At 33.2% G+C, this 24,136-nt stretch overlaps 1 protein-coding gene and 1 pseudogene across 4 annotated transcripts; both read right to left on the bottom strand.

Moving 5' to 3' along the window:
• Positions 1 to 142: 142 nt before the first annotated feature.
• On the bottom strand, positions 143 to 4,793 carry LOC104611479 (cationic amino acid transporter 1 pseudogene; annotated as a pseudogene). Its single transcript, XR_016084134.1, has 2 exons — positions 4,740 to 4,793; positions 143 to 2,759 (listed from the first exon to the last, which is right to left on the bottom strand). The product of XR_016084134.1 is annotated as a cationic amino acid transporter 1 pseudogene (transcript).
• A 7,598-nt stretch (positions 4,794 to 12,391) lies between these two features.
• Positions 12,392 to 15,445, bottom strand: LOC104611498 (cationic amino acid transporter 1-like). Of its 3 annotated transcripts, none has more exons than XM_088899866.1 (2): positions 15,232 to 15,445; positions 12,392 to 14,375 (listed from the first exon to the last, which is right to left on the bottom strand). In XM_088899866.1, exon 2 carries the CDS (start codon positions 14,369 to 14,371, stop codon positions 12,545 to 12,547), a length of 1,827 nt encoding a protein of 608 aa, XP_088755992.1. In that variant the 5' UTR covers positions 14,372 to 14,375; positions 15,232 to 15,445; the 3' UTR covers positions 12,392 to 12,544. The 3 variants fall into 3 exon arrangements, with proteins under 3 accessions (XP_088755992.1, XP_088755993.1, XP_088755991.1); XM_088899867.1 differs by lacking the exon at positions 15,232 to 15,445 and adding an exon at positions 14,537 to 15,192; XM_088899865.1 differs by lacking the exon at positions 15,232 to 15,445 and adding an exon at positions 14,583 to 15,192.
• Between the last annotated feature and the right edge of the window lie 8,691 nt (positions 15,446 to 24,136).

The raw sequence follows: 24,136 nt of genomic DNA, 5'->3' as shown, positions 1-24,136 counted from the left end.
GGCTGTTCGTTTTTTTTTTTCAATTTTTTGTCAGAACGGGCATCCATTCAGACCGAACAGTCAGACTGTCCGACTCGGAAACCAGTCCCCAGAATGGTTCCCTGTCCAGTCCGGTTTTAAAAACTCTGTGCCAAACGGTGACAATACTCTGTCAGCAATGATTCAAGTGTTCTTCCGATAGTGGTTCAATCGTCTCAAGACCAATGTCAATGTCAAGGATCTTAGTCCTGCGTGGGTGAAAATAGAACAACCTTATGGTATCAGAAAAATTGCAAAATTAGTTTTATTGATAATGGATGAGATGGTCATAAATCCTATCCAAAAATGAATCTTCTACTGGTTTCTTCTTCACTTCATTTAATATCTTCTATGCAAGCATAGGTACATTTGTATATACCTACATAGTTAGGTCCGTATGAAATCATACTTGAGTTAATGGGACAATATTCCTAGTCTTTGGAATTTAAAATTCATGCACTACAATCATTAAGTCTCTCTCTCTCTCTCTCTCTCTCTCTCTCTCTCATAGATGACATTTTTTACATAAGCTTGACCATCTTTCTCACATTTAATACTCTAATTCCTTAAAAAATTACTAGGATAAAAAACAAAACAAAAATTGTAAGAGGTCTCGGAAACCTTGTGTCGATTGTGATGTTCCCTTGTTCTTGGTCTCATGCACACAATGCTCCACTCAAATCATTTGCACTTTCATATGTTTGCACCAGTGTAAATGAAACTGCATTGCAAACAGGAAAAGAAATGAAAAAGAAAATAAAGAGTCAAAAGCTCAACCTGTTTTCACATTATAGGGGGATTAAGGGTTGGAGACACAACCTGAGACCCACTGACCTTACCACAGAAAACCTCCGTTATACAGGTTTGATCCTGCACCTCCATGTTTGAGGAATTCCAAGTGACCATCTCAGCTACTGTGTTATAAGACTTCATTTGTCAGATTGTGTTGCAGGAGCTCCCCCTTCCATATTCTTGAGGCCTGCTCCATGACCATGAGCCTCGCCTAAACCCTCCTTAGCCACATCATATGATGCATGCAGCCCAACAAGCAAGTAATAGATAATCAAGATCAGTATCCAAACTACAAACCTCACAAAAGATGGCACATCAAGTGAACCCAACAAAAACATATTAACAGCAATAGTGGCTGATGGCAACCATGGAAACAACGGCACCCCATAGCTTAGGCTTCCTTGCCTCCTTAACCTTCACCTTCAGTCCTAAAGTTGCCAGAAACCAAATTGGCACTGTGATCATATAACCAATCCATCCCTTATCACTAACTGCCCAATATACTGCTGTTGCAATAGATGAAACCAGTATCAATGTCAGGAACCCAACAAACATATTCCGGTCATGGTTCGACGTCGCACCAGCAATGTAGTACCGCCTCACAAGAAGGGCGACGGCGACGAGCGAAAAGATGAAAAGGGTAGAGATAGAGAGGAGGCTTGAGAGGACACTGAGATCAGTGAAGAAGCCTACAATGGAGTTGGCAATTGTCATGACAATTGTTGCATTCATTGGCGTCTTGAACTTCTTGTTGATGATGGCTAGCCATGGCGGGGCCATGTGAGTCCGCCCAATGTGAGTGAAATACCTGGCTTGACCAATGATGTTGGTTAGCAAGACTGCAGCCATACCCTTCAATGCTCCTAAAGCAACCATGTACTTGACCCAGCGCATGCCTACGGCCTGGAAAGCTTCAGAGTATGGCGCATCAACATCTATTGCAGTGAATGGCAGCATGAGGCACAGAGTGGCCCCAAGGAGGCAGTAAAGCACTATGGTGATCGACATGGAGACGACGAGGCCGATGGGGATGTCTCGGGCTGGTTTCTTTGTCTCCTCGCCCAATGTTGCTACTCCATCGAAGCCAACGTAGGCAAAGAAGAGCACAGCTGAGGCTTTGAACACGCCCTTCACCCCATATGGAGCAAAGTTCCTGAAATTGGCGACGTTGGCCTTGGTAAGACCAAAGCAAACAATGAGGAGAAGAACAGTAATGTGGATTACAGATGCGACTACATTGAAGACAGAGGAGCCCTTTTGTGCTGACAGAAGCCAAAACACCAATAATGGACGAGACGGCCACCGAAATGGGGTCTAGATGATTGTAGTTCTTGTTGAGACCAGAGACCACTATGCGGAAGTCATCGGGCTCATGGTTACAAAGGGTGGCCAAGTATGACGTCCATGACCGCGCCACCGCAGCACCGGCCACGATGTACTCGAATAGGATGTTTCCGGCGGCAATGTAGGCTGCAAAATCACCAAGCTCCACCCTTAGATAGGCGAATGATCCTCCTGCCACCGGGATCTCGACAGAAAACTCGGTGTAACAGAACACGGAGAGCAGAGCAGAGATGCCAGACACGATGAAGGAGACTGTAACAGCAGGGCCAGCGTCCTTCCTTGCCTCGAGACCTGTCAATACGAATACCCCTGCACCCATTACAGAACTCAAACCGAACCAAATTAGATCCCACCATGACAGGCTTCTCTTCATCTCGTCCTGGCTTTGGGCCCGTACTTGATTAAGCTCAATGTCATCAACTGATCGAGCAAGCAGGCGGTCTTTGAGTCTGTCCTTTGTTTCACCTAATGCCTTGTCATAGCTCCACCAGCTCCGGAACGACTTCTCTGGAAAGAAATCATCTTTGGAGCAACAACATCCCCTTCTCTTAGTTGCACTGCCATCATCACTAGTTCCACTACTGCTCTCTATGGTTGTCATATTTCTGCCTAGATACAAGAAATTAAATAAGTTGACTTCATCGAGAGCATTCAGAATATGCATAGTGGGAGAAGCTACTGCGGCAAATCGTTCAAAATCTAGCAACGTTTCCACTTCCATCTATCTACTCTCCACTTAGATCCCAGACCCACCGCTAATCAATCACTGTGTTGTGGTGGTGGTTGTTTAACGGAATGATAATCTTACATATATTATTAACTGGATCAACTCCACTAAGCTTTTCTACCTAAACAAAAAAAAAAAAAAAATCCACTAAGCTCTTTTTATGTTACTTTCTGAAACAAATGATGATTCATCTTGTTTGCATCCTCGTTTCATTCTTTTCATTATTATCTATTACATGTTCTCATCCCATAAAAGTAATTTCTTTGCCTCCAAATTAAGCCCAAACCAACTTTTGATTAATCTTAAACCAGCCAACGTTTTAGGCTATCTATGTTTGGTTGGATAGAAAATAAAATTCGTTAGGTTATGTTTGGTTGCAGTGCAAATCTGAACCAGATAAAAATTTTGCATCTGTTTGTTTGTACGTAATTATAATTTGCACCTTTACTCGACACAAAATTTGTACTTTTTTCTCATTTTTGCACCCGGCCACCATTAGTGTAATTAAAACTCCATTTGTTTGCAATACAAACGCCGAACTGGGGTATTTATGCACCCCGGTTCACATTTGCGAGCATTTGTTTGAAATGTAAAAAAGTAATGGTTATCAAAGCAAAAATGCATTTTCTGACAGTTTTGTACTCTAAAAAGAGAGCATTACTGTACTTATTTTTTGGATACAATTTTGTATTCATTTGATAATTAACTTTTTGACCAGTATTGGAACATAAGATAATTGGAGTATTTAATGATGGGCCCACACCTTTGCATCGATTTCAAGCAAACAGGATAAATGCAAAAACGATTTAAAATGTGAACCATATTTGCATCCATGAACCAAAAAATAGGTAAATATGTGATGTACATATTTGCGTTTACATTACAAACAAACGCAGCCTAAATTTTGCATATCAAAATTGATGCAAAACTTGCATCACCCACCTTTCTCCTACCTCAATTTTCTCTCATATAAAATAGCCAAGTAGGGAACTATATCATCTTACTTCCTACCTCACTCTCAAATAAATAACCACCCTCTCACTTCAATGCTCTTGCCTATAAGAGGGGAAAACACTATTTTACTTCTTATTGTACTTTTCACAAACAAACAAGAGACAAAGTCAAATTTAAAGCAAAAGTAAACCAAAATTTATACTTTACCTATTTTCATAATTGCATCCCCATGCATTTACACCAATGGCTGTGTTTAGTTGCAGTGCAATTTTATTTGCACTACCACAAATGTATGTGGTGCAAATGAACAAAATGCAGAGTTTGGTTTAATTTTGTTTTGGATTTTATTTTATTCTGTTTTGGGTCTTATATTTTCCTTCATTTTTAATACAATCAAATCATTTGCACTACTATAGTTTTGCATCACTGCAAATAAAGTTGCACTCTGCAATCAAACACAGCCAATAATATACACATAAAATTTGTATTGCAACCAAAGACAGACTTAAAATCAATTTAAGAAAATTGCAAATACCAGTATAAAACCTTAAGCCCTCTACATAATATCTCTAACTTTATATGTTAAGTTCTTTTTATGAGAAAGAGACATTCTAATCTTGATGTCAAGAGGGTTTCTTGGATAAGGATAAATTACGTTTATATTATAAAAAAAAAGAACCAAAGGATATTAATTAATCAACAGGATTTTGGGTTTATTTATTTTTACTGTTTGGCCGGCTCAGTTTAAGAAGAGTATAAACACAAATATATACAATATAAATACATACAAAATATAAGGTTTTACACTTCACACATTTGCATTTATACTCCTTTCAAACTAAATGAGCCTTAATATTTATCCTTCTATCATCCTACCATTGCTGAAGAAGGGATGCACACTTACCTTCAATTAGGCCACGATCGATGAAAGAGAGAAGCCAATGGAGAACGAAGAAATGTTAATGGGAGATTGCTTTTTGGACTGAGCTATGAACTCTTTAAGCGGCAGGGCTTTGGAGCATCTTGACACGGCGACCACCGTCCCAGCAGTGTCTTGACACGCTGTCCATTTGTTTCAATTTCAGAACACTCCATGTCCATGTTTTATTGGACCGTGTCATGTAGTTCCGACGAAATTACATTTGCTGTGACTATGGTCGCAGCATTTCCTTGCGACCCCCAATTAAATAGGAGCACATCAGCAATGAAAAATTAAAAGTGATTCTCGCGATGATAAAGAATTTATTCTCGTTGCTGACGTGTTCGTTTTTGATTGGGGGTAGCAAGAGAATGCTGCGACCGCTCGGGAGATGGTGGTGCAGCTAATTTAACTAGAGCTGGCATAGGCTATGCCCCCTCTCGTCTGATTGTTGGCATCAAGGTTTTTAAATCGAATCGGACAACGAACCGTTTAGGGTCTGTTTCCAGGTCAAATGGTTTTACCATTTGAATTAAATGGATGACCCATTTTGATAAAAATTAAGAAAAAAAAAAAAACGGCCAAAAATCACCAGACAGCACAACTGCCTGAGTCAGTGGTTTATTAATCAAATCAACAGTTTTTTGCCAAAAGACAATTCTAAGATAAAACGGGACCAATCAGGTGACCAATTTCCGGTTTTTTCGATCCAACCATCTGGTCCGATTTTAAAAACCATGGTTGGCATTGATTTACAAATCTTGTCAGAAATCTCGGATTGAATCATTTCACTAGTCAAACAGTTCAACCGTTTGGCTGCTTTAAATTAAAAAATTTTAAATAATATTAATGAATAGGATACAATAATATTAAACAATAAATTTTAAAATATTATGTATATGAAAGGATTGAGTCAGGATCACTCTTTGTTCTTGGTGACCTTTTAAGAATATTTCTCTTTTTTTCATTTTCAAAATATGAAGTAATTAACTAAAAGATATTAAAAAATTAATTTTCATTAATTAGAAAATCTTCTCGGAGTTCAATTGTCATAAATTGAAATGTCGAGATTTAATTTAGTATCAATTTAATGGTCTATTTATTAATATTATAAAATTTAACCAATATAAAAAGTAAATACAAAACTCAATATAAGATTATATATTTAATAATATTAAAAATATGTAAATCAATTAACTTGGGTTGTTCATTCCCAACCAAAATATTCTATTTATTAAATTAAAAATATTAATTTAAAGTACTAATTCTCTCCAAAATAAATCTTATAGTGATCCAATATTTTATGAATTATATTAGAAAATTAATCTAATACAAAAAAAATGTAATGATTAAGAAAAAAGTTTTGTTGAATGTCCATAAAAGGATTGGATCCATGTCAATTGTTCAACATTCTTAGACCCAATCTCTTTAATCATATAATGAAAAATAGATAAAAATAAAAGAATATAGAAAATTAGCCATGTCTCTAATATTATATATCCATGTATTAAATAAAAATAAGTACGGTGAATGAGATAGACCAAAAACCCTAGCTTCGTGATGGGTCATCTAATCAATACCTATTGAGTTGACAATAGATAAAAACATTGATACGTTATTACTTGGTAAGGTTACAGTCATAAAACTCAACTGAGTAAAATTAATCAATTTATATTTGGATGTAACCCACATAGATGCATTTATAGGGGAAAAGGATTGGATTTACATTTGGATTAATGCAAAATTAAGCTACAAATGCCTTAGAAATGAGAAGTTTTAAATAAGTAGGACTTAATCATATGAGTATAATTAGGATAAAAAGCCAAGAGATAACTTAATATGATTATTTCTGATACCTTAGTTCACTAATTCATAAAAAGGAAAGATTGAGGAAGATGCCATCCAAAGATTTAAGCAAGATAGGAAAAATGGAGGGGTGCGAGCGAATACCACACATTTAGACTAAATAAGAAATTCTAAAACGGACAAGATTAGAAATGAAGTTATCCATAGGAACTTAGGAGTAACTCCAATAGGTGATAAAATGAGAGAGAGTAGATTAAGATGGTTTGGGCACGTGCATAAAAGGCCACCAACCACACAAGTTATAAGAAGTGATTTGTTATGCATTAAAGGGGCTAAAGGTGCTCAAGATAGACCGAAAAAATACATCCGTAGAAGTAATAAGAAATTATTTTAAGCATTAATAATTTAACAATGGATATGGCATTAAATAAAATGGAGTTCGGAAATAGGATTCATATAACCAACCCCATATGATTGGGATAAGGCATGGATGATGATTTCTATTTAGATCTAATTTTTAAGATGGACTAGATTGGATCCTAGTTATGGGTCCACTCAAATCTTAATCTACATCTAATAAGGCAGCAAGGTCTAGTTATGGATTCATATTTTCCACCTTACTAGATATAGTTCTAGCATCTATGCCTTGTATTAGGTGTATTGTATCATATTGGAGGGTGGTTGATACACCTTTTTAAGGCTTTTCCCAAAGCTTTTGTTTCTAAAAGTTAAACAACATTTAAATCAATGACCCCTAACATATTTTTGAAAAAAAAAATACTTACTACTACAAGGTTCAAAGTGTTGATACATCCTTCCATAAGAATACTTTGAACATTGATCTTAACCACAAATTTGAGAGAGCCGATTGAAAATTCCAATTCAAGAGAAAAGAGATAAAATATTTCTTTAATAATCCCCAACTCTTAATTTCGTTTTGTTAGTGTAAAAGCTTTAAATTTTAGTTATAGCAAGGTTTGAACCTTGGCCTCTTGTTTTTAATAATCACAAGTGCGCCCATGAGCCACACATATTTGTTTGCTATAATTATATGTATTTTTAATATTAAGTAAATTTTTACTTTTCTTAATAAGTTACAAGTTTTTATTAATAAATGCTAGAATTAATTATTAAAATTTATATACTAATAAATATTAAGATTAATTATATTGGTTTTTGAAATTTGTCATTCACATTTTATTTTTATTTTTTTGTTTTTTGTTTTACATTTTAGTTATTCCATAATTTTTCAATGGTTACTAATTGTGCCCCGATATGTCACACTTTATATAAACCATTAAATTATGGTTTTTTACATTTAAATGACATATTTACAATCATATAAAATATGTAAATATAGTTAGTAATATATTTTTTAAAATTTATTTGATTTTTTTATCATATTTATGCATATCTTAATTTTCCATCCATATCCAAAGTGTATCACAATACATCTCTTAAAACTACCTTTCCAATACACCTTGTGTTTCTGATAATTTGAACCTTGGTACTAACACTAATTGGATACACCATTGACACATTACCAAAAGCAATGAATCAATTTGGTTTCTTTGCTTGGTTTTTCACTTTCACACTAGAGTTGTAGAGTGGGTTTTTCCACCCACGAGCTGGCATAGCCTTGCATGATATGGGCCATGCCAGGCCCGATCCATTGTTGTAACAACCAAGTCGTGTCATGGCCCATCCCATACCCCGGGTTATATTGGGCATGGATTTTGAGACCCACTGACATGGCAAGGCACAAACAAGTGGACTATGCTAGCATTGGCCTACGGCCCAACCCGATACAACCTGCTGGTATGGCATGGCCCACATACATACATACATACATTATTGTTATATATTAATATTATATATATATATATATGTATTTTCAATTTTTTTAAATTTCATTTTATTATTTCATATATAAACAATTGTATACATCAAAATTCATATAGAATAAGATTTATTTATTTAATTTTTTGACTATTTTGTTAATTTATTTTAAATTTTTCAATTCTTTTAAAATATATCTCTTGCAGCCTAGCCTAGCCTGACACAAAACCGCCTAGGCTCGTGCTATGGGTCATGTCGGGCCTGACCTTTGAAGGGTTCCTAGCTAAGCAAGCACAACCCACCTAGGCCCATGTTTCTGACATGGCATGACTTGCTAAAGCACCGGCAGCCCGCAAAATCGTGTCATACAGGCATAGCACGACCCACTTTACACCTCTATTTCAAATATGTTGTAAAGTGGATTTGTATCCCTCATATATATATAAGAAAGGCTTTGTTTGTTCATAATGCAATTTAATTTATATCTATACTACTTTAAAAAGTACGAATGGTCTCAAGAATATTTCTGGAATTTTCTAAGGACAATATTTACCCCACTATATTTAAATTTAATGATAAAAAAATGAGGGCAAATAGGGTAATTGGTTCTTGATATTAAATGAGTTAAAAAGATGTAATTTAAAAATATTCAATGCATTCGATCCCCTCTCATTAAATCCAACATTTAAGTTATTAACTTGTATTCATGTTCATTGAATCATATATTTAAGTCATTTTTATTTTTTCTCATCATTAAGTTCTATTAATTAAATACATACTTAATAAATTAATAATTCCAATAACATAAAAGCTTATACATTTAAAATCTACCTAGCAAAAATAGTGTTTTCATCTAATGGTGGTAAGAATTTAAATCATTTTGGGTCAAATGGGTTAATCCATGCTGCCAAAGATATTCAATGCATTCGATCCCCTCTCATTAAATCCAACATTTAAGTTATTAACTTGCATTCATGTTCATTGAATCATATATTTAAGTCATTTTTATTTCTTCTCATCATTAAGTTCTATTAATTAAATACATACTTAATAAATTAATAATTCCAATAACATAAAAGCTTATACATTTAAAATCTACCTAGTAAAAATAGTGTTTTCATCTAAGTGGTGGTAAGAAATTAAATCATTTTGGGTCAAATGGGTTAATCAATGCTGTCATGATTAAATAATAAAATTAAAAAATAGATAAAATGAAAAAAAATTAAAAAATGGAAACATTTTTAACATACATATTAAAGAATAATAAGTATGTTAAATAAGAAATGTTTTTATTAATGATGAAAATGGAATGTAAAACTTAAAACCAATTGAAAATAAAAATATTTTACTATTCCCTCTCATTAAATCCTATATTTAAAATATATTTCTCATCATTAAATTCTTGTAATTAAATCCACAATATTAATTTTAATAGTATAAAAATCAATATTTTGAAAAATAATTTGAAAACAAAACCATTTTCTTCCTTCCCAGTGGTGGGCAAGCAATTTGACCATTTGGGGTCAAATTAGGGTTGTTCATAACAAGACCCAAACCGACCAACCCGGTTCGATCCAACTCGAGTTGGTCAGTTTTTCTTCAGCACCGGTCGGTTTCGGGTTAGAAAAAAACATAAACCGATGGTTTTGTTCGGTTTCGGTTTTCATGTGTGAAAACCGAAACCGAATCGACCCAAACCGACTTAGATATATATTATATATATAATATTTCAGATGTATATATATAATATATATATCTGATATATTTCAGTTTTAATATATATTTTAGATATAAAATATCAGTTTTAATCCATCAAATCATTTTTAATTTCCAGGCATCCAGCCTTTGCTTTCTTAGACTTGAATCCTTTACCGTTCACACCGAGAGAATCATTCACAAAATCGACCCAAGCCGATTCAAACGGACCATGTCAGTTTTACTTAGTACTGGGTCAATTTCGGTTCCAACCCAACCCATGAACAACCCTAGGTCAAATGGATCAATAAATAATGTCATAATTAAATAATAAAAAATTAAAATAAATAACTATGAAATGTAAGAAGTATTTTTATTAATTATGAAAATGGAAAGCCAATTTCAAAATCTACTTAGAAATTAAATGATGTCATAGTCAAATAATAAAAGTTTTAATAATAAAAATTACAAAGAATCACAAAAATAAAAAAAGATAAGAGAAAATTTTGGGTACATATCTAACGTTATATATTTATAAAAAATAAAATATTGGGTACATCTCTAATATTGTACATTCATTATATTGAACAAAAATAGGTTTTGTACATAAGAAATAATTTTATCAATGATGGAATACAAAATTTAAAATCAACCTAGAAATCAAACAATTTTTATTTTTAGATGGTGTGTTAGTGGTTTGAGTAAAATGATACCTTAAACAAACAAAAATTAAGTGTGGTAAGTAAAAAAATATTTTATGTAATGTAAATGAAATATATAATTTAAAGGGAAAATTATAGTCAAAGTCGATTTTACATTTAAAATTAGGTTGTAGGTTGGTCTAGAAACCAACCAAACTCTGAAAACTAGCTCTACATTTCAAATTATAAAAACCCCCGCCATGTCATCAGAGGCTTATGTGGTTGTTGCCAACATGGGACTCTTATTTCATATTGGACACAACAAAAAACCTATATCAAAAATAGGTTTTCAGTTTCTCTTCCACTCCCTCTGTCTCTCGATCTCCCTCCCTTCTCTCTCACTCTTACAGTCATCTCTCGATCTGTCGCTCCCTCTATCTCTCCCACTCTCTTTGCTTCAATCTGTAGCCAAATCAAAACCTCTCTCTCTATTGTTCTCCCTCAATCTTTCTCATTCTTCTCCCTCACTCTCCCTCTCGGTCAAAATCTCCTTCTCCTTCAATCTCTATCGTTCTCCAATTGGTGTAAATTTCATAGCCAAGAGTTTCTTGTGAATTTTATCAAATTGGTGTAATGATTTTTTAACCATACCAAGTTGTTCTTTTATACGATCTGATTAATACCATATAAGTGTGTAAGAAAATAAAAAAAAAATAAAAAAAAAACGAGAGAGAGAGAGGGAGAGGGAGAGAAACTATGGGAGAATGATAGAAATTAAGGGAGAATGAGAGAAATTAATATAGAGAACATAAATACAGAAACCAAAAACCATTTTTATTTATTTTCAAATCACATAGTCGTTGAGCAGATAAAAATGGCTATGGGTGAAAGAGTGTGAGGGAGATTGAGAAAGAGAGAGAGAGAGAGAGAAACTAAAAACCCTTTTTTTATTTTCCAATCACCCAACATTAAAGGGAAATTTCTATACAAGTTTTTTATTATGTCCAATATGGATTAAGAGTCTCATGTTGGCAATAGCCACATAACCCTCTGATGACATGGTGAGAGCTTTTATAACTTGAAATGTAGAGCCGTTTATTAAAGTTTTGTTGGTTTATGGACCAACTTGTAACCAAATTTTAAATGTACAACCGGCTCCAACTATAATTTCCCCTAATTTAAAACTAATCCAAAAGCAATGCTATTTCTTATCTAGATGGTGGGTCAATGACCAAACTTTTCAAAAAAATGCATGATGTCATAATTGAATAATAAATATTTAAGTTTATTTTTAATCATATTGTTACTTTTTTTAATTTTCAATTTCTATCTTAACTATGATATATCTAAAATTTAAGTAATTAATATGAAGAAAAATTTCTCACGTGCAACGCATGTGCTTAATTACTAATTAATACAAATGCATGAAAGTTAAAATGAGAAGGGTACAAATTCTAGTTCATGTTTGCATTGGAATTTACTTTACTTTTCTTTATGCATAATCTGCATTACATTCAAATGTAAAAGGCCCACCTAGGCAAAAAGAAATCACTCAAATCATTTGCAATTTCATATTTTTGCACCAGTACAAATGAAATTGCATTTCAAACAAACCAGGCCACGGAAAAAAACATTGCGTCTTTAGAATTCCTCTTAATTCAAAGGTTTTTTTTCTCCACACTCCCAAATACCAATATATATATGCAGTACTCCCATTTCCACCCTCTATTCAAATTTAGAGAGTAGGAGAACGTCTAACAGGACAACAAATAGTAAACATTATAGATAATCTAGGGCATTTTCATTCTCTCAACCAACCAATGAGACTTCATTCTTGTCAGAATGTGTTGCAGGAGCTCCAATATTTTTGAGGTCTACCCCATGAGCCTCGCCTAAACCCTCCTTAGCCACATCATATGATGCATGCAGCCCAACAAGCAAGTAATAGATAATCAAGATCAGGGTCCAAACTACAAACCTCACAAAAGATGGCACATCAAGTGAACCCAACAAAAACATATTAACAGCAATAGTGGCTGATGGCAACCATGGAAACAACGGCACCCCCCATAGCTTAGGCTTCCTTGCCTCCTTAACCTTCACCTTCAGTCCTAAGGTTGCCAGAAACCAAATTGGCACTGTGATCATATAACCAATCCATCCCTTATCACTAGCTGCCCAATATACTGCTGTTGCAATAGATGAAACCAGTATCAATGTCAGGAACCCAACAAACATATTCCGGTCATGGTTCGACGTCACACCGGCAACGTAGTACCGCCTCACGAGAAGGGCGACGGCGACCAGTGAAAAGATGAAAAGGGTAGAGATAGAGAGGAGGTTTGAGAGGATGCTGAGATCAGTGAAGAAGCCTACAATGGAATTGGCAATTGTCATGACAATTGTGGCATTCATTGGCGTCCTGAACTTCTTGTTGATGATGGCTAGCCATGGCGGGGCCATGTGAGTCCGCCCAATGTGAGTGAAGTACCGAGCTTGACCAATGATGTTGGTTAGCAAGACTGTGGTCATACCCTTCAGTGCCCCCAAAGCAACTATGTATTTAACCCAGCGCATGCCGACGGCCTGGAATGCTTCAGAGTATGGCGCATTAACATCTATTGCAGTGAATGGCAGCATGAGGCACAGAGTGGCCCCAAGGAAGCAGTAAAACACTATAGTGATCAACATGGAGCCGACGAGGCCTATGGGGATGTCTCGGGCTGGTTTCTTTGTCTCCTCGCCCAGTGTCGCTACGCCATCGAAGCCAACGTAGGCAAAGAAGAGCACAGCTGAGGCTTTGAACACGCCCTTCACCCCATATGGAGCAAAGTTGCTGAAATTAGCGACGTTGGCTTTGGTAAGACCAACGCAAACAATGAGGAGAAGGACAGCAATATGGATTACAGATGCGACTACATTGAAGACGGAGGAGCCCTTTGTGCTGACAGAAGCCAAAACAGCAACAATGGCAGAGATAACCACTGAAATGGGGTCTAGGTGATTGTAGTTCTTGTTGAGGCCAGAGACCACTATGCGGAAGTCATCAGGCTCATGATTACAAAGGGTCGCGAAGTATGATGTCCATGAACGCGCCACCCCGGCACCGGCCACGATGTACTCGAATAGGATGTTTCCGGCGGCAATATAGGCTGCGAAGTCACCAAGCTCCACCCTTAGATAGGCAAATGAACCTCCTGCCACCGGGATATCAACAGCGAACTCGGTGTAACAGAACACAGAGAGCAGAGCAGAGATGCCAGACACTACGAAGGAGATTACAACGGCAGGGCCAGCGTCATTCCTTGCCTCGAGACCTGTCAGCACGAAAATCCCTGCACCCATTACAGAACTCACACCGAACCAGATTAGATCCCACCAGGACAGGCTTTTCTTCATCTCGTGCTGGCTCCGGGCCCGCACTTGATTCAGCTCAATGTCATCAAGTGATCTGGCAAAGAGGCGATCTTTGAGTCTGGCCTTTGTTTCACCCAGTGCCTTGACATAGCTCCCCCAGTTCCGGAACGATTCCTCTGGAAAGAAATCATCTTTGGAGCACCAGCATCCCCTTCTCTTAGTTGCAGTACTACCAGTACCACCATCAGTTGCTCCACCACTGCCACCCGTGGTCGCCATAGCCCTGCAAACAGAGAAACTTGATCTTTAAGGTATATAAAGAAGCATTCAGAGATCAGTGCGCTGAGGGTTTCCCTCAAGTCTCAACCGCTGTCCCAGAGGAGCTTTTTCTCATATGCATAGAGAGCATCAGAAGCTGCCACCAAAGGGGTTTCCTATGCATACCAAGAATCAGAAAAAAACAGATGAGCTTTAACCGTTTGATATCTACATTTAGCACAAGAAGACAGATCTTCCTCTTTTCGGCAAGCTCTTCCTATGGTAGAAGAAAGCCGCGGTTGTTTGTTGACTATGGGACATAGGGTCTTTGAAATGAAATAATTTAAGTTAGAAATGTATAAAGAACAGAGGCACTAATGTTTGCTTCGATTGTATATTGCCACAAAGGATTCCCTACTCCCTACTTCATCGAGCGCATTCAAAATCCATGTTCTACTTCCATTTCCATTCACTCTCAGCTGGGCCAAGCCCACTGATCTCTTTCTACGTCACTTTCCGGAACAAATGATGATTCATCTTGTTCGGCATTCTCGTTTCATTCTTATCTGTTTACCTCCAAAGTCCAAGCCAACTTTCGATTACTTTGTACCAGCCAACCCTTAATGGTCCTTGTACTAGTCTACCAATTGAACCATCAAGGTTATGCTAGGAAGTAATTAATGGAAGGGCTCCTGATAGAGTCTGATCGGTCCACTTGATGAATTACATCTAAATCACAAAAAAATAAAGAAAGAAATTTAACATGGGCCTCTCCTAATCAATAGGATTTGGGGTTTGTTTACTGGTAACGTTCAATCCTTGTCCCCTAGCAGACTACCATTGCTGATGATGAAGAAGAAGAGGAAAGAATGCAGAATTACCTTCAATTAGGCGAGGCCACGATGAAAGAGAGAATGCAAAAGAGAATGAAAGAGATTAAAAGTAGGGCTCTCAATTTATGGAACCCATATTTTCTAGTTCTTCTACCCACGCCCTACCCAAGATAGCGATGTGTAACTGCAATTCAGGGCGGGTAGAGAGTAGTAGGCTCTAGGCAGGAAATCCAATTTGAACTGAGTGAGGACGCTAGGGCACGTCTCATCTGTATTTTGACAGGATATCCATTTGTTTCAGAACATTGGGTGATGTAATTTCTTGGTGGGCTAATGTGTCCAGGTTTTACTGGACCGGATAAGGATAATCTGAGACGTTGGTGTGGCTTGGCACGAATTAGTGTGTAAATTTTATTTGACCAAAATACCCTTATTTTTGAATTTGGTGTCTCTAATTTTGAGGGCATAAAATGTAATTTCAATTACCACTTTCAATTCAATTGTTTTTAGTAGTTTTATCTCATTAATTCCCTCTCAGTCTTATACTCACTAGATCTTGTTTTTGAATAAAATACCTCCTATCTTTAATTTGGTTCTTTTTTATTAGGAGGGCAAAAAGAGTAATTTAAACTACTATTTTTTACTGTATTCAATTCTCTATCCTTAAAAGGGGTTGTTGGACAGCATGGTTGATTTTGCTTTTAAAACAAAAACAAATGCCATATAGAAAAATTATATTGTTTTTGGATTTTTGTACACACCTTAAGTTTTATAATTAATGTATTAACTCCCTTTATCTCTCACTAAATTACACTATCAACTAAAATATCCCGTTTATTACACTATTAACTAAAATACCCCGTTTTTGAATTTGGTCTCCTTCTAATTATGAAGGTAGAAAATGTAATTTGAATTATTACTTTTTTAATTTATTCAATTCCCTCTCATTAAATTTTATATGTAAAGTATAAATCACATTCCCTTTTATTCAATGCACTTACCCGGGTAAGTGTTTCTCAAGAAAAACTTACATAGATAAATAACTTACCAAAAATCAAACGGAGCTTAAAGGGTTACCATATATTACCAATTTCAAGTATCTCTTCGTTACGTGGGACCATGGGCCAGCCTGGATCGAGATATTTTGTCATATGATTATAATATTTATGTATAGAATTAGCATATACATATATCATGAATCAGGTATGAATTGAATACAAAATTTAAGCCCAAGCCCAAAAATTTGTTGACCAACCCAACTTACTAGAGAATAAAGAATATAGAATCGTACAGCCTTTTAGGCCTCATTCATGTTTAGATATATCATTTACTACTTAGGTAAATGTATTTATTTGGGCAAGTATTTACTGAGAAATACTAACCTAGATAATGCATTTATTGGTGTCTTTTATTTTCCAGGTAAACTTATATAATAGTCATTTAATCTATATAACTGTCATTATCTTATCATGCATTAACAATTTTCTGTACTGCTATAAAGCTTATTTGTACAATTCTTAGGAGGATATTACTTATCCAGGTAAATGAGTCACTCGGAAATTGTTTTTTCCATGGGATCCATTAATACTAAAACACGAATGCGGGTTTTTATTTCTTTTACTTTTCTTAAGCCCATCAACTTTCCCACTCCAGTTTATTAGAAAACAAACGCCCCCTTATAGAGGCACAAGTGAAGTTCTATATCCTATTCTATTTTATGAATAAATAAAATTTAAAATTTATACTAAAAATATAATTTATTACATACATATGACGACTCTCCCTCTACATGTACCACTTAACTAGTAATATTAATAAAATATAAATTTTTTGGTATAAAGTCAGGAAAGCGGTTGAAAGAATTGAATCCGTGTTTCATCATTACTAACTAGTAAGTACTAACTAATAAATCACTCAGTTTTCCTATGCCAAAAACAGATGAAAAAAGGTTCGAGTTGATACAAACGAGAAACAAATAATAAATATTTACTAGTGGGGACCCGTGTGATGCACAGGATTTACTAAGTAAAAGTTAAATAATAGAATGGGTCATTTACTAAAATATTCTTTATAGTTTTATGGATTTACTAAAATCTACCTTATAATTAGCATTTTACTAAAACATCACTTATAATTTACAACGGATTTAATCAATCTTCTATTAGATAACAATGGAAAATGACAGTGTTGACCCTAATGTTCATTTAAATAAATTTAATCAAAAGAAAATAAAAGTAAAAATATCATTTTTCCCTTAATAAGACATAGGCAACTACTCTATTGGTTATATTTGGTCAATTTCGTTTTCTGTACAAAAAAGTGTTAAAAGTATTTTTGGAATAAAAAATCAATGGCCTAATGGCAAAACAAACACTCTTTAATGAAAGGTTGATTAAGTAAATAAGTTATAAAATATATGGGATATTTTAGTAAAATGAAAACTATAAAGTAGGTTTAAGTAAATATGTAAAACTATAAATTGTGTTATAGTAAATGACCCTAATAGAAACACATAAAGGTATACAATTGTTTTATATTTTCAACTTTTTAAATAATTAATAATAATTCATATTTTATATACTACTTTTAATAATTTTTTTATAATACAAAAATAACAATAATTAATTTCAATTAGGTTTATTCATCAAATTGATGAAATCGACCAACCCGATCAATTCGATCCAATTTAGTCGATTTTCTAGTATTTTAGGTCGACTTTGTTTCAAAAATTTTCCAATTCGACCAAGTTGGATAAGTTTCACTTTGGCCACTTGTAAATGGACCAAAATCGAATGACCTAACCATGGATATATATATATATATATATATATATATATATATATATATATATATATATATATATTATATTTTAAATATAATTTTTAATATGAAAAGTGGAATATTTCCCATTTTCTTAGTCTAAAGTGGTTTATATCATAAATATAATTTTTCAATTTACTTTTATTAATTGTACTATAATTTTTAAAACTAAATTTAATTTTTCAATTTAAATCATTTGAACCGATTAACCAAACCAAAAAATCGACCCAAACCAATACAACTTGAAGTTGATTTTCACATAAGGTCAGTCAGTTTCAACTAACCAACTCCCCAACCTTACCAGGTCAATTTGGTTGGCCAAATAACTTATGACTGAACCAAACCAACTCATGAACACTTATAATTCCAGTTAAATTAATAGTCTCATCTCTAATAAATAACAATATTATCATCTCTAATAAATATTTTAGTTATTTAAATATTTAGATAATCTATAAAATATTTAATTTTTTGTTATTTGAATTTTATTTATTTAATACTATTACATTTAAATTGATAATCAATAAAAAAACATAATTTAAATTATTAGTACATAATTTCGTGATATATTTTGTAAAAATATAAAATTATTTTTTTATATTATTAACAAAATGTTATTATATAATTTTGTTAGAATATTTAAATAATTCTTAAATTTTTTAATCCAAACTTTTCTTTAGATAGATATAGATAAAAAGTAGGAGAGAGGATAAATAGGAATTAGAGATAATTTAGGAGAGAAACTATCTACTAACTTAGAGATAATTTTGGAGATAAATAGGAATTAGAGATAATTTAGGAGAGAAACTATCTACTAACTTAGAGATAATTTTGGAGATAAATAGGAATTAGAGATAATTTAGAAGATAAGTTGGAATTGGAGATAATTTTGGAGAAAGTGGGGGATAGTGGGAAAGGTAGTTTAGGATAAATTTTAGGAGAAGAGAGTATTTAGGTTATTTGGAAGTGCATCTCATTGGTTATTTCAAAAATGACATGGAATAAAAAAAATAAAAAAATTCAAAAAAAGGCAAAAATTTCTTGACCGCTTTGTTTTAATATATATACTAGCAGGACCCGTGCGATGCACGGGATTTATTAACATAAAGCTAAATAATAGAAAGGGTCATATAATAAAATACCCCAAATAGTTACAAGGATTTACTAAAATCTACCGTATAGTTAGCATTTCACTAAAACACCACTTATAATTTGCAATGGATTTAATCAATCTTCCATTAAATGATAGTGAAAATGACAGTGTTGACCCTAATGTTCATTTAAATAAATTTAATCGAAATAAAATAAAAATAAAAATACCACATTTGCCCTTAATAAGACACGGGCAACCACTCTATGGGCTATATTTGGTCAATTTTGTTTTTTATACAAAAAAGTGTTAAGGGTATTTTTGGAATAAAAAATTATGGGCCTAATGGCAAAACAAACACTTCTTAATGAAAAGTTGATTAAGTAAATATGTTGCAAAATATATGGGATGTTTTAGTAAAATGAAAAACTATAAGGTAGGTTTAAGTAAATATGTAAAACTATAAGGTAGGTTTAAGTAAATATGTAAAACTATAAGGTGTGTAAGAATGGCAACGGGGCGGGGATCAACTTCCCCGTCCCCAACCCCGATTCTGAAATTAACCCCATCCCCGATCCCCGACGGGGATGGGTTCCCCGTGGGGACCCGAATCCCAAAATGTTTTCAGATAATAGTATTTTTTAAATAAATTTATTTAAAATAAATAAAAATTTTAAATTATAAATAATGTTTTAGATATGTTTTGATATATATCTAATAAATAATATAATAGTATATTTAATATAAATAACATTTAATATATATATATATAATTGGGGTCGAGGTGGGGCGAGGACCTCAATCCCCAACCCCGACCTCGACCGGGGATTCCTATTAATCCCCGACCACGACCCCGACCCCGCCTCACCAAAACAATCCCCATCCCCAGTCCCATCGGGTTGGGGAAGTTGGGTCCCCATCGAGGATGGGAAAAACTGTCATCCCTAAAAGTGTGTTCTAATAAATGACCCTAATAGAAACACATAGGAGTATGCAATTGTTTTATATTTTCAACTTTTTAAATGATTAATAATTATTTAATATTTTATATACTACTTTTAATAAATTTTTTATAATATAAAAATAATAATAATTAATTTCAATTAGGTTTATTTATCAAACTAATGAAACCGACCAACTAGATTAATTCTACCTGAGTTGGTCGGTTTTCTAGTATTTTAGGTTGGCTTTGGTTCAAAATTTTCCCAATTTGACCAAGTTGGATTAGTTTCACTTTGGCCATTTGTAAACCAACCAAAATCGAATGACCTAACCATGGATATATATTAATATTTTGTATTTTAAATATAATTTTTAATATGAAAAAGTGGGAATTTTCCCATATTTCTTAGTTTAAAATGTTTTATATCATAGATCTAATTTTTAATTTTCTTTTAATAATTGAACCATAATTTTTAAAATTAAATTAAATTTTTAAGTTTAAATCTTTTGAACAAATTGAACAAACCAATACAACTTGAGTGGATTGGTTTTCACAAAAGTTAGTTGGTTTCAACTGACCAACTCCCTAACCTGACCAGGTCAATTTGGTTGGCCAAATAGCCTAAAATTGAACCAAACCAATTCATGAACACTCATAATTTCAGCTAAATTAATAGTCTTATCTCTAACAAATAATAATAGTTTAATAATGTCCAATAATTATTGAAAATTTATAGCAAAAATACATAATTATTAAAAATATGTTGATAATAAAAAATACAATAATTATAGAAATTACAAAAATACAATAAGTTATAAAAATATATTAACTTAGTTAATAAATAGTATAATCTCAAATAATAGTTTAATCTCTAATAAATATGAATTAATAACTTATAACAAAAATACAATAAATACAATAAGTACAATAAATTAAATTTACAAATTTCAATAATAGTAAACTTATACATAATCGTTGAAAATAGATTGATCACAAAAGATAATAAATAATATTTTTAGTATATATATAATAAATACAGATTAACTTAATTTACGAGAGAAACTCTCTAGTAAATTAGAGATAATTTTGGAGATAAATAGGAATTAGTGATAATTTAGAAGATAAATAGGAATTAGAGATAATTTTGGAGAAAGTGGGGGAGGTAGTTTAGGAGTAATTTTAGGAGAAGAGATTATTTAGGTTATTGGGAAAGTGCATCTCATTGGTTGTTTCAAAAATAACATGGAATAAAAAAATAAAAAATTCAAAAAAGGAGAAATTTTCTTGACCACTTTGTTTTATTATATATATATACTAGTAGGGACCCGTTAATGCACGGGAAAATCTAAAAGATTTAATAATTTTATTTTTCATTTAATGTTGATTTATAAAAAATAATTATTGTTAATTGAATATGAATAGATATTTTTAATAAATTTAGTTTTATTAATAACTTGTAGTAATTTTAATCATTTTTATTATTTTTTTATTTTTAAATGAAATTTTGATTAATTTTAAATATATAAAAATAATTATAAAAACTAACATTTTTATTAATTCCACTAATAATTAACAATTATATAGGAATGACAATGGGGTGGGTTCAGGGTAGGGCACCCCATCCCTTTCCTTGCTCCATAATCAAGACACTCTATCCCATCCCCGCCTAGGCCCTACTGTCATGCGGGTTCAAGGCAAGGTAACCACTCCTCAATGTCGGGCAAGTTCAGGGGTAAGGCACCGCACTCCTCATTAAGGATGGAGAATCCTCAAATTTCCCTGTCCCGTCCCTAGTATTAGGCGGGTTCAAGTAGAGTTGTAAATTGGGTCGTGCTGACGACCCGCATGTGGCCTGCACAAAGTGTGAGTTGTGTCGTGCTAGCCCACGAGGAATGGCACAGCCCACAGCTCGAGCCCACACGGGCCCGTGCCGTTCCATCAGTCAGGCATTGAACCAGGCAATGCCGCACACCAAGCCAAGCTCAAGGCAAGGCACTCACTCCCCTTCTAATGTTTTTAAAATTGGACCGGATAGGGAACTGTTTTGGGGTCAAACGGTCTGACTATTCGGTCTGAATAGATGACCCGCTTTGACAAAAAAATTAGAAAAACAAAAAAAAGGCCAAAAATTGCTATCCGGGTTGACGGTTTGACCGCCCAGGTCAACGGTTCGCAAACTAAATAAATGGTTTAGGACAAAAACGGTTTTGAGGTGAAACGGTGTCTGGTTCCCAATTTTTCTAATCAAACCATTTGGTTTGATCCAGGTTTGAAAACACAGTCTCCGTCAACCCAATATTCAATTTGATGATAGAAATGATCAAAATGATATATTGAGTATCAAGCACATGGTAAATTTCTAAAAGTAGACTAATTTGTCTTTAATATTCAAAAGTGTAATTTTATGAAAATTTTGGAAAATTTATTGTACTTGTGTAATTTTGAAAATTTATTAAAAATTTTAAATAATTTATTTCCTTTTTAAATGGTTTACTTACAAAATTATACTAATTTATCTTAATAATTTGTGTAATTATTTGTTCAAATCATAAATTTCCATTTCCCATAGTCATTTAACTTTAATAACTTTCAATAATTTGCAATGAAAATTACAAAATTTTTCAATGGTTTTTTAAAATCCATCAAATTTAATAAATTTTTCAAAATATTCTAATGATTTTCAATAATTATTTAATGCATTTTACATAAACTTTCAAATATTTTATATCCTTTAATTTCAAAATTGTTATTTTTCGAAAATGTAGTTTTATGAAAATTTTTGAAAAATTTATCACATTTGTGTAAATATGGGGATTTTAAAAGTAGAATAATAATAATTATTATAATATAATAACAAATTACGAATTCATAATTCATAAAATAATGCATTATTAATTCACTTATATCAATAAATAACATAAATTCTTAAAAGTAGAAAAATAATTATAATAGAATTCATAATATTCATATTAATAACAATTTAGTATTTTACAAAATTAATAACCAATTATGTAATAATAGTACGAATTCATAATATTGAATAAATAATTAATATTTTAAGAATTTAAATAACAATATTATTTCAATAACAAAATAATATTGTAAGTAACTAATTTCACTTATATCAATTAATAATTATAGAAAATAACTATGAAAAAAATTAAATTTATTAGTAATAATTTTACAATAATAGTGTATATTCAATATATATTTATAATTAATAAGTGAAATTAGTTATTTACAATATTATTTTTTATTGAAATAATATTGTTATTTAAATTCTTAAAATATTAATTATTTATTGAATTTAATAATCCATAAAAGTATAATTGTAGTATTATTACATAATTCGTTATTAATTTTGTAAAATATTAAATTATTATTAATTTTGTTGTAAATCTGAAAGATTTAATAATTTTATTTTTCATTTAATGTTGATTTATAAAAAAATAATAATTGTTAATTGAATATGAGTAAATATTTTTTAATAAATTTTGTTTTATTAATAATTTGTAGTAATTTTAATAATTTTTATTCTTTTTATTGTTTTAAAATGAAATTTTGATTACTTTTAAAATAATTATAAAAGCTAACATTTTTCTTAATTCCACTAATAATTAACAATTATATAGGAATGACAACGGGGTGGATTCAAGGCAGGACACCCCATCCCCGCCCTGTCCCCAGTGTCACGCGAGTTCAGGGCAAGGTAACCACTCCTTAATGTCGAGCGAGTTCAAGGGCCAGACAGCCCACTCCTCAGCAAGGATGGAGAATCCTCGAATTTTCCTACCCCGTCCCCAGTATTGGGTGGGTTCAAGTAGAGGTGTAAATTGGGTGGTGTTGGGTTGGCATGACACGATTCGCATGTGGCCAACACAAAGTGCGAGTCACGCCGTGCTAGCCCACGAGGCATCCCGGGCCGTGCCTCCCTCCTCTAGGATAATTTGGGGGTCGGTTCAGCACGGCCCACGGCTCGAGCCCGCACAGGCTCGTGCCATGCCGTGGGTCAGGCTGGTCCATGGGCTGGGCCTTGGGCCAAGCCATGCCACACACCAAGCCAATCTCAAGGCAAGGCACCCACTTGCAGTCCAAGGTTT

This window comes from Nelumbo nucifera, chromosome 3 (genome assembly GCF_055504915.1).
Source record: "Nelumbo nucifera cultivar China Antique chromosome 3, China Antique-T2T, whole genome shotgun sequence".
NCBI lineage: Eukaryota > Viridiplantae > Streptophyta > Magnoliopsida > Proteales > Nelumbonaceae > Nelumbo > Nelumbo nucifera.
The sequence above is the reverse complement of the archived record's forward strand: the minus strand, read 5'-3'. Positions and strand labels throughout refer to the sequence as shown.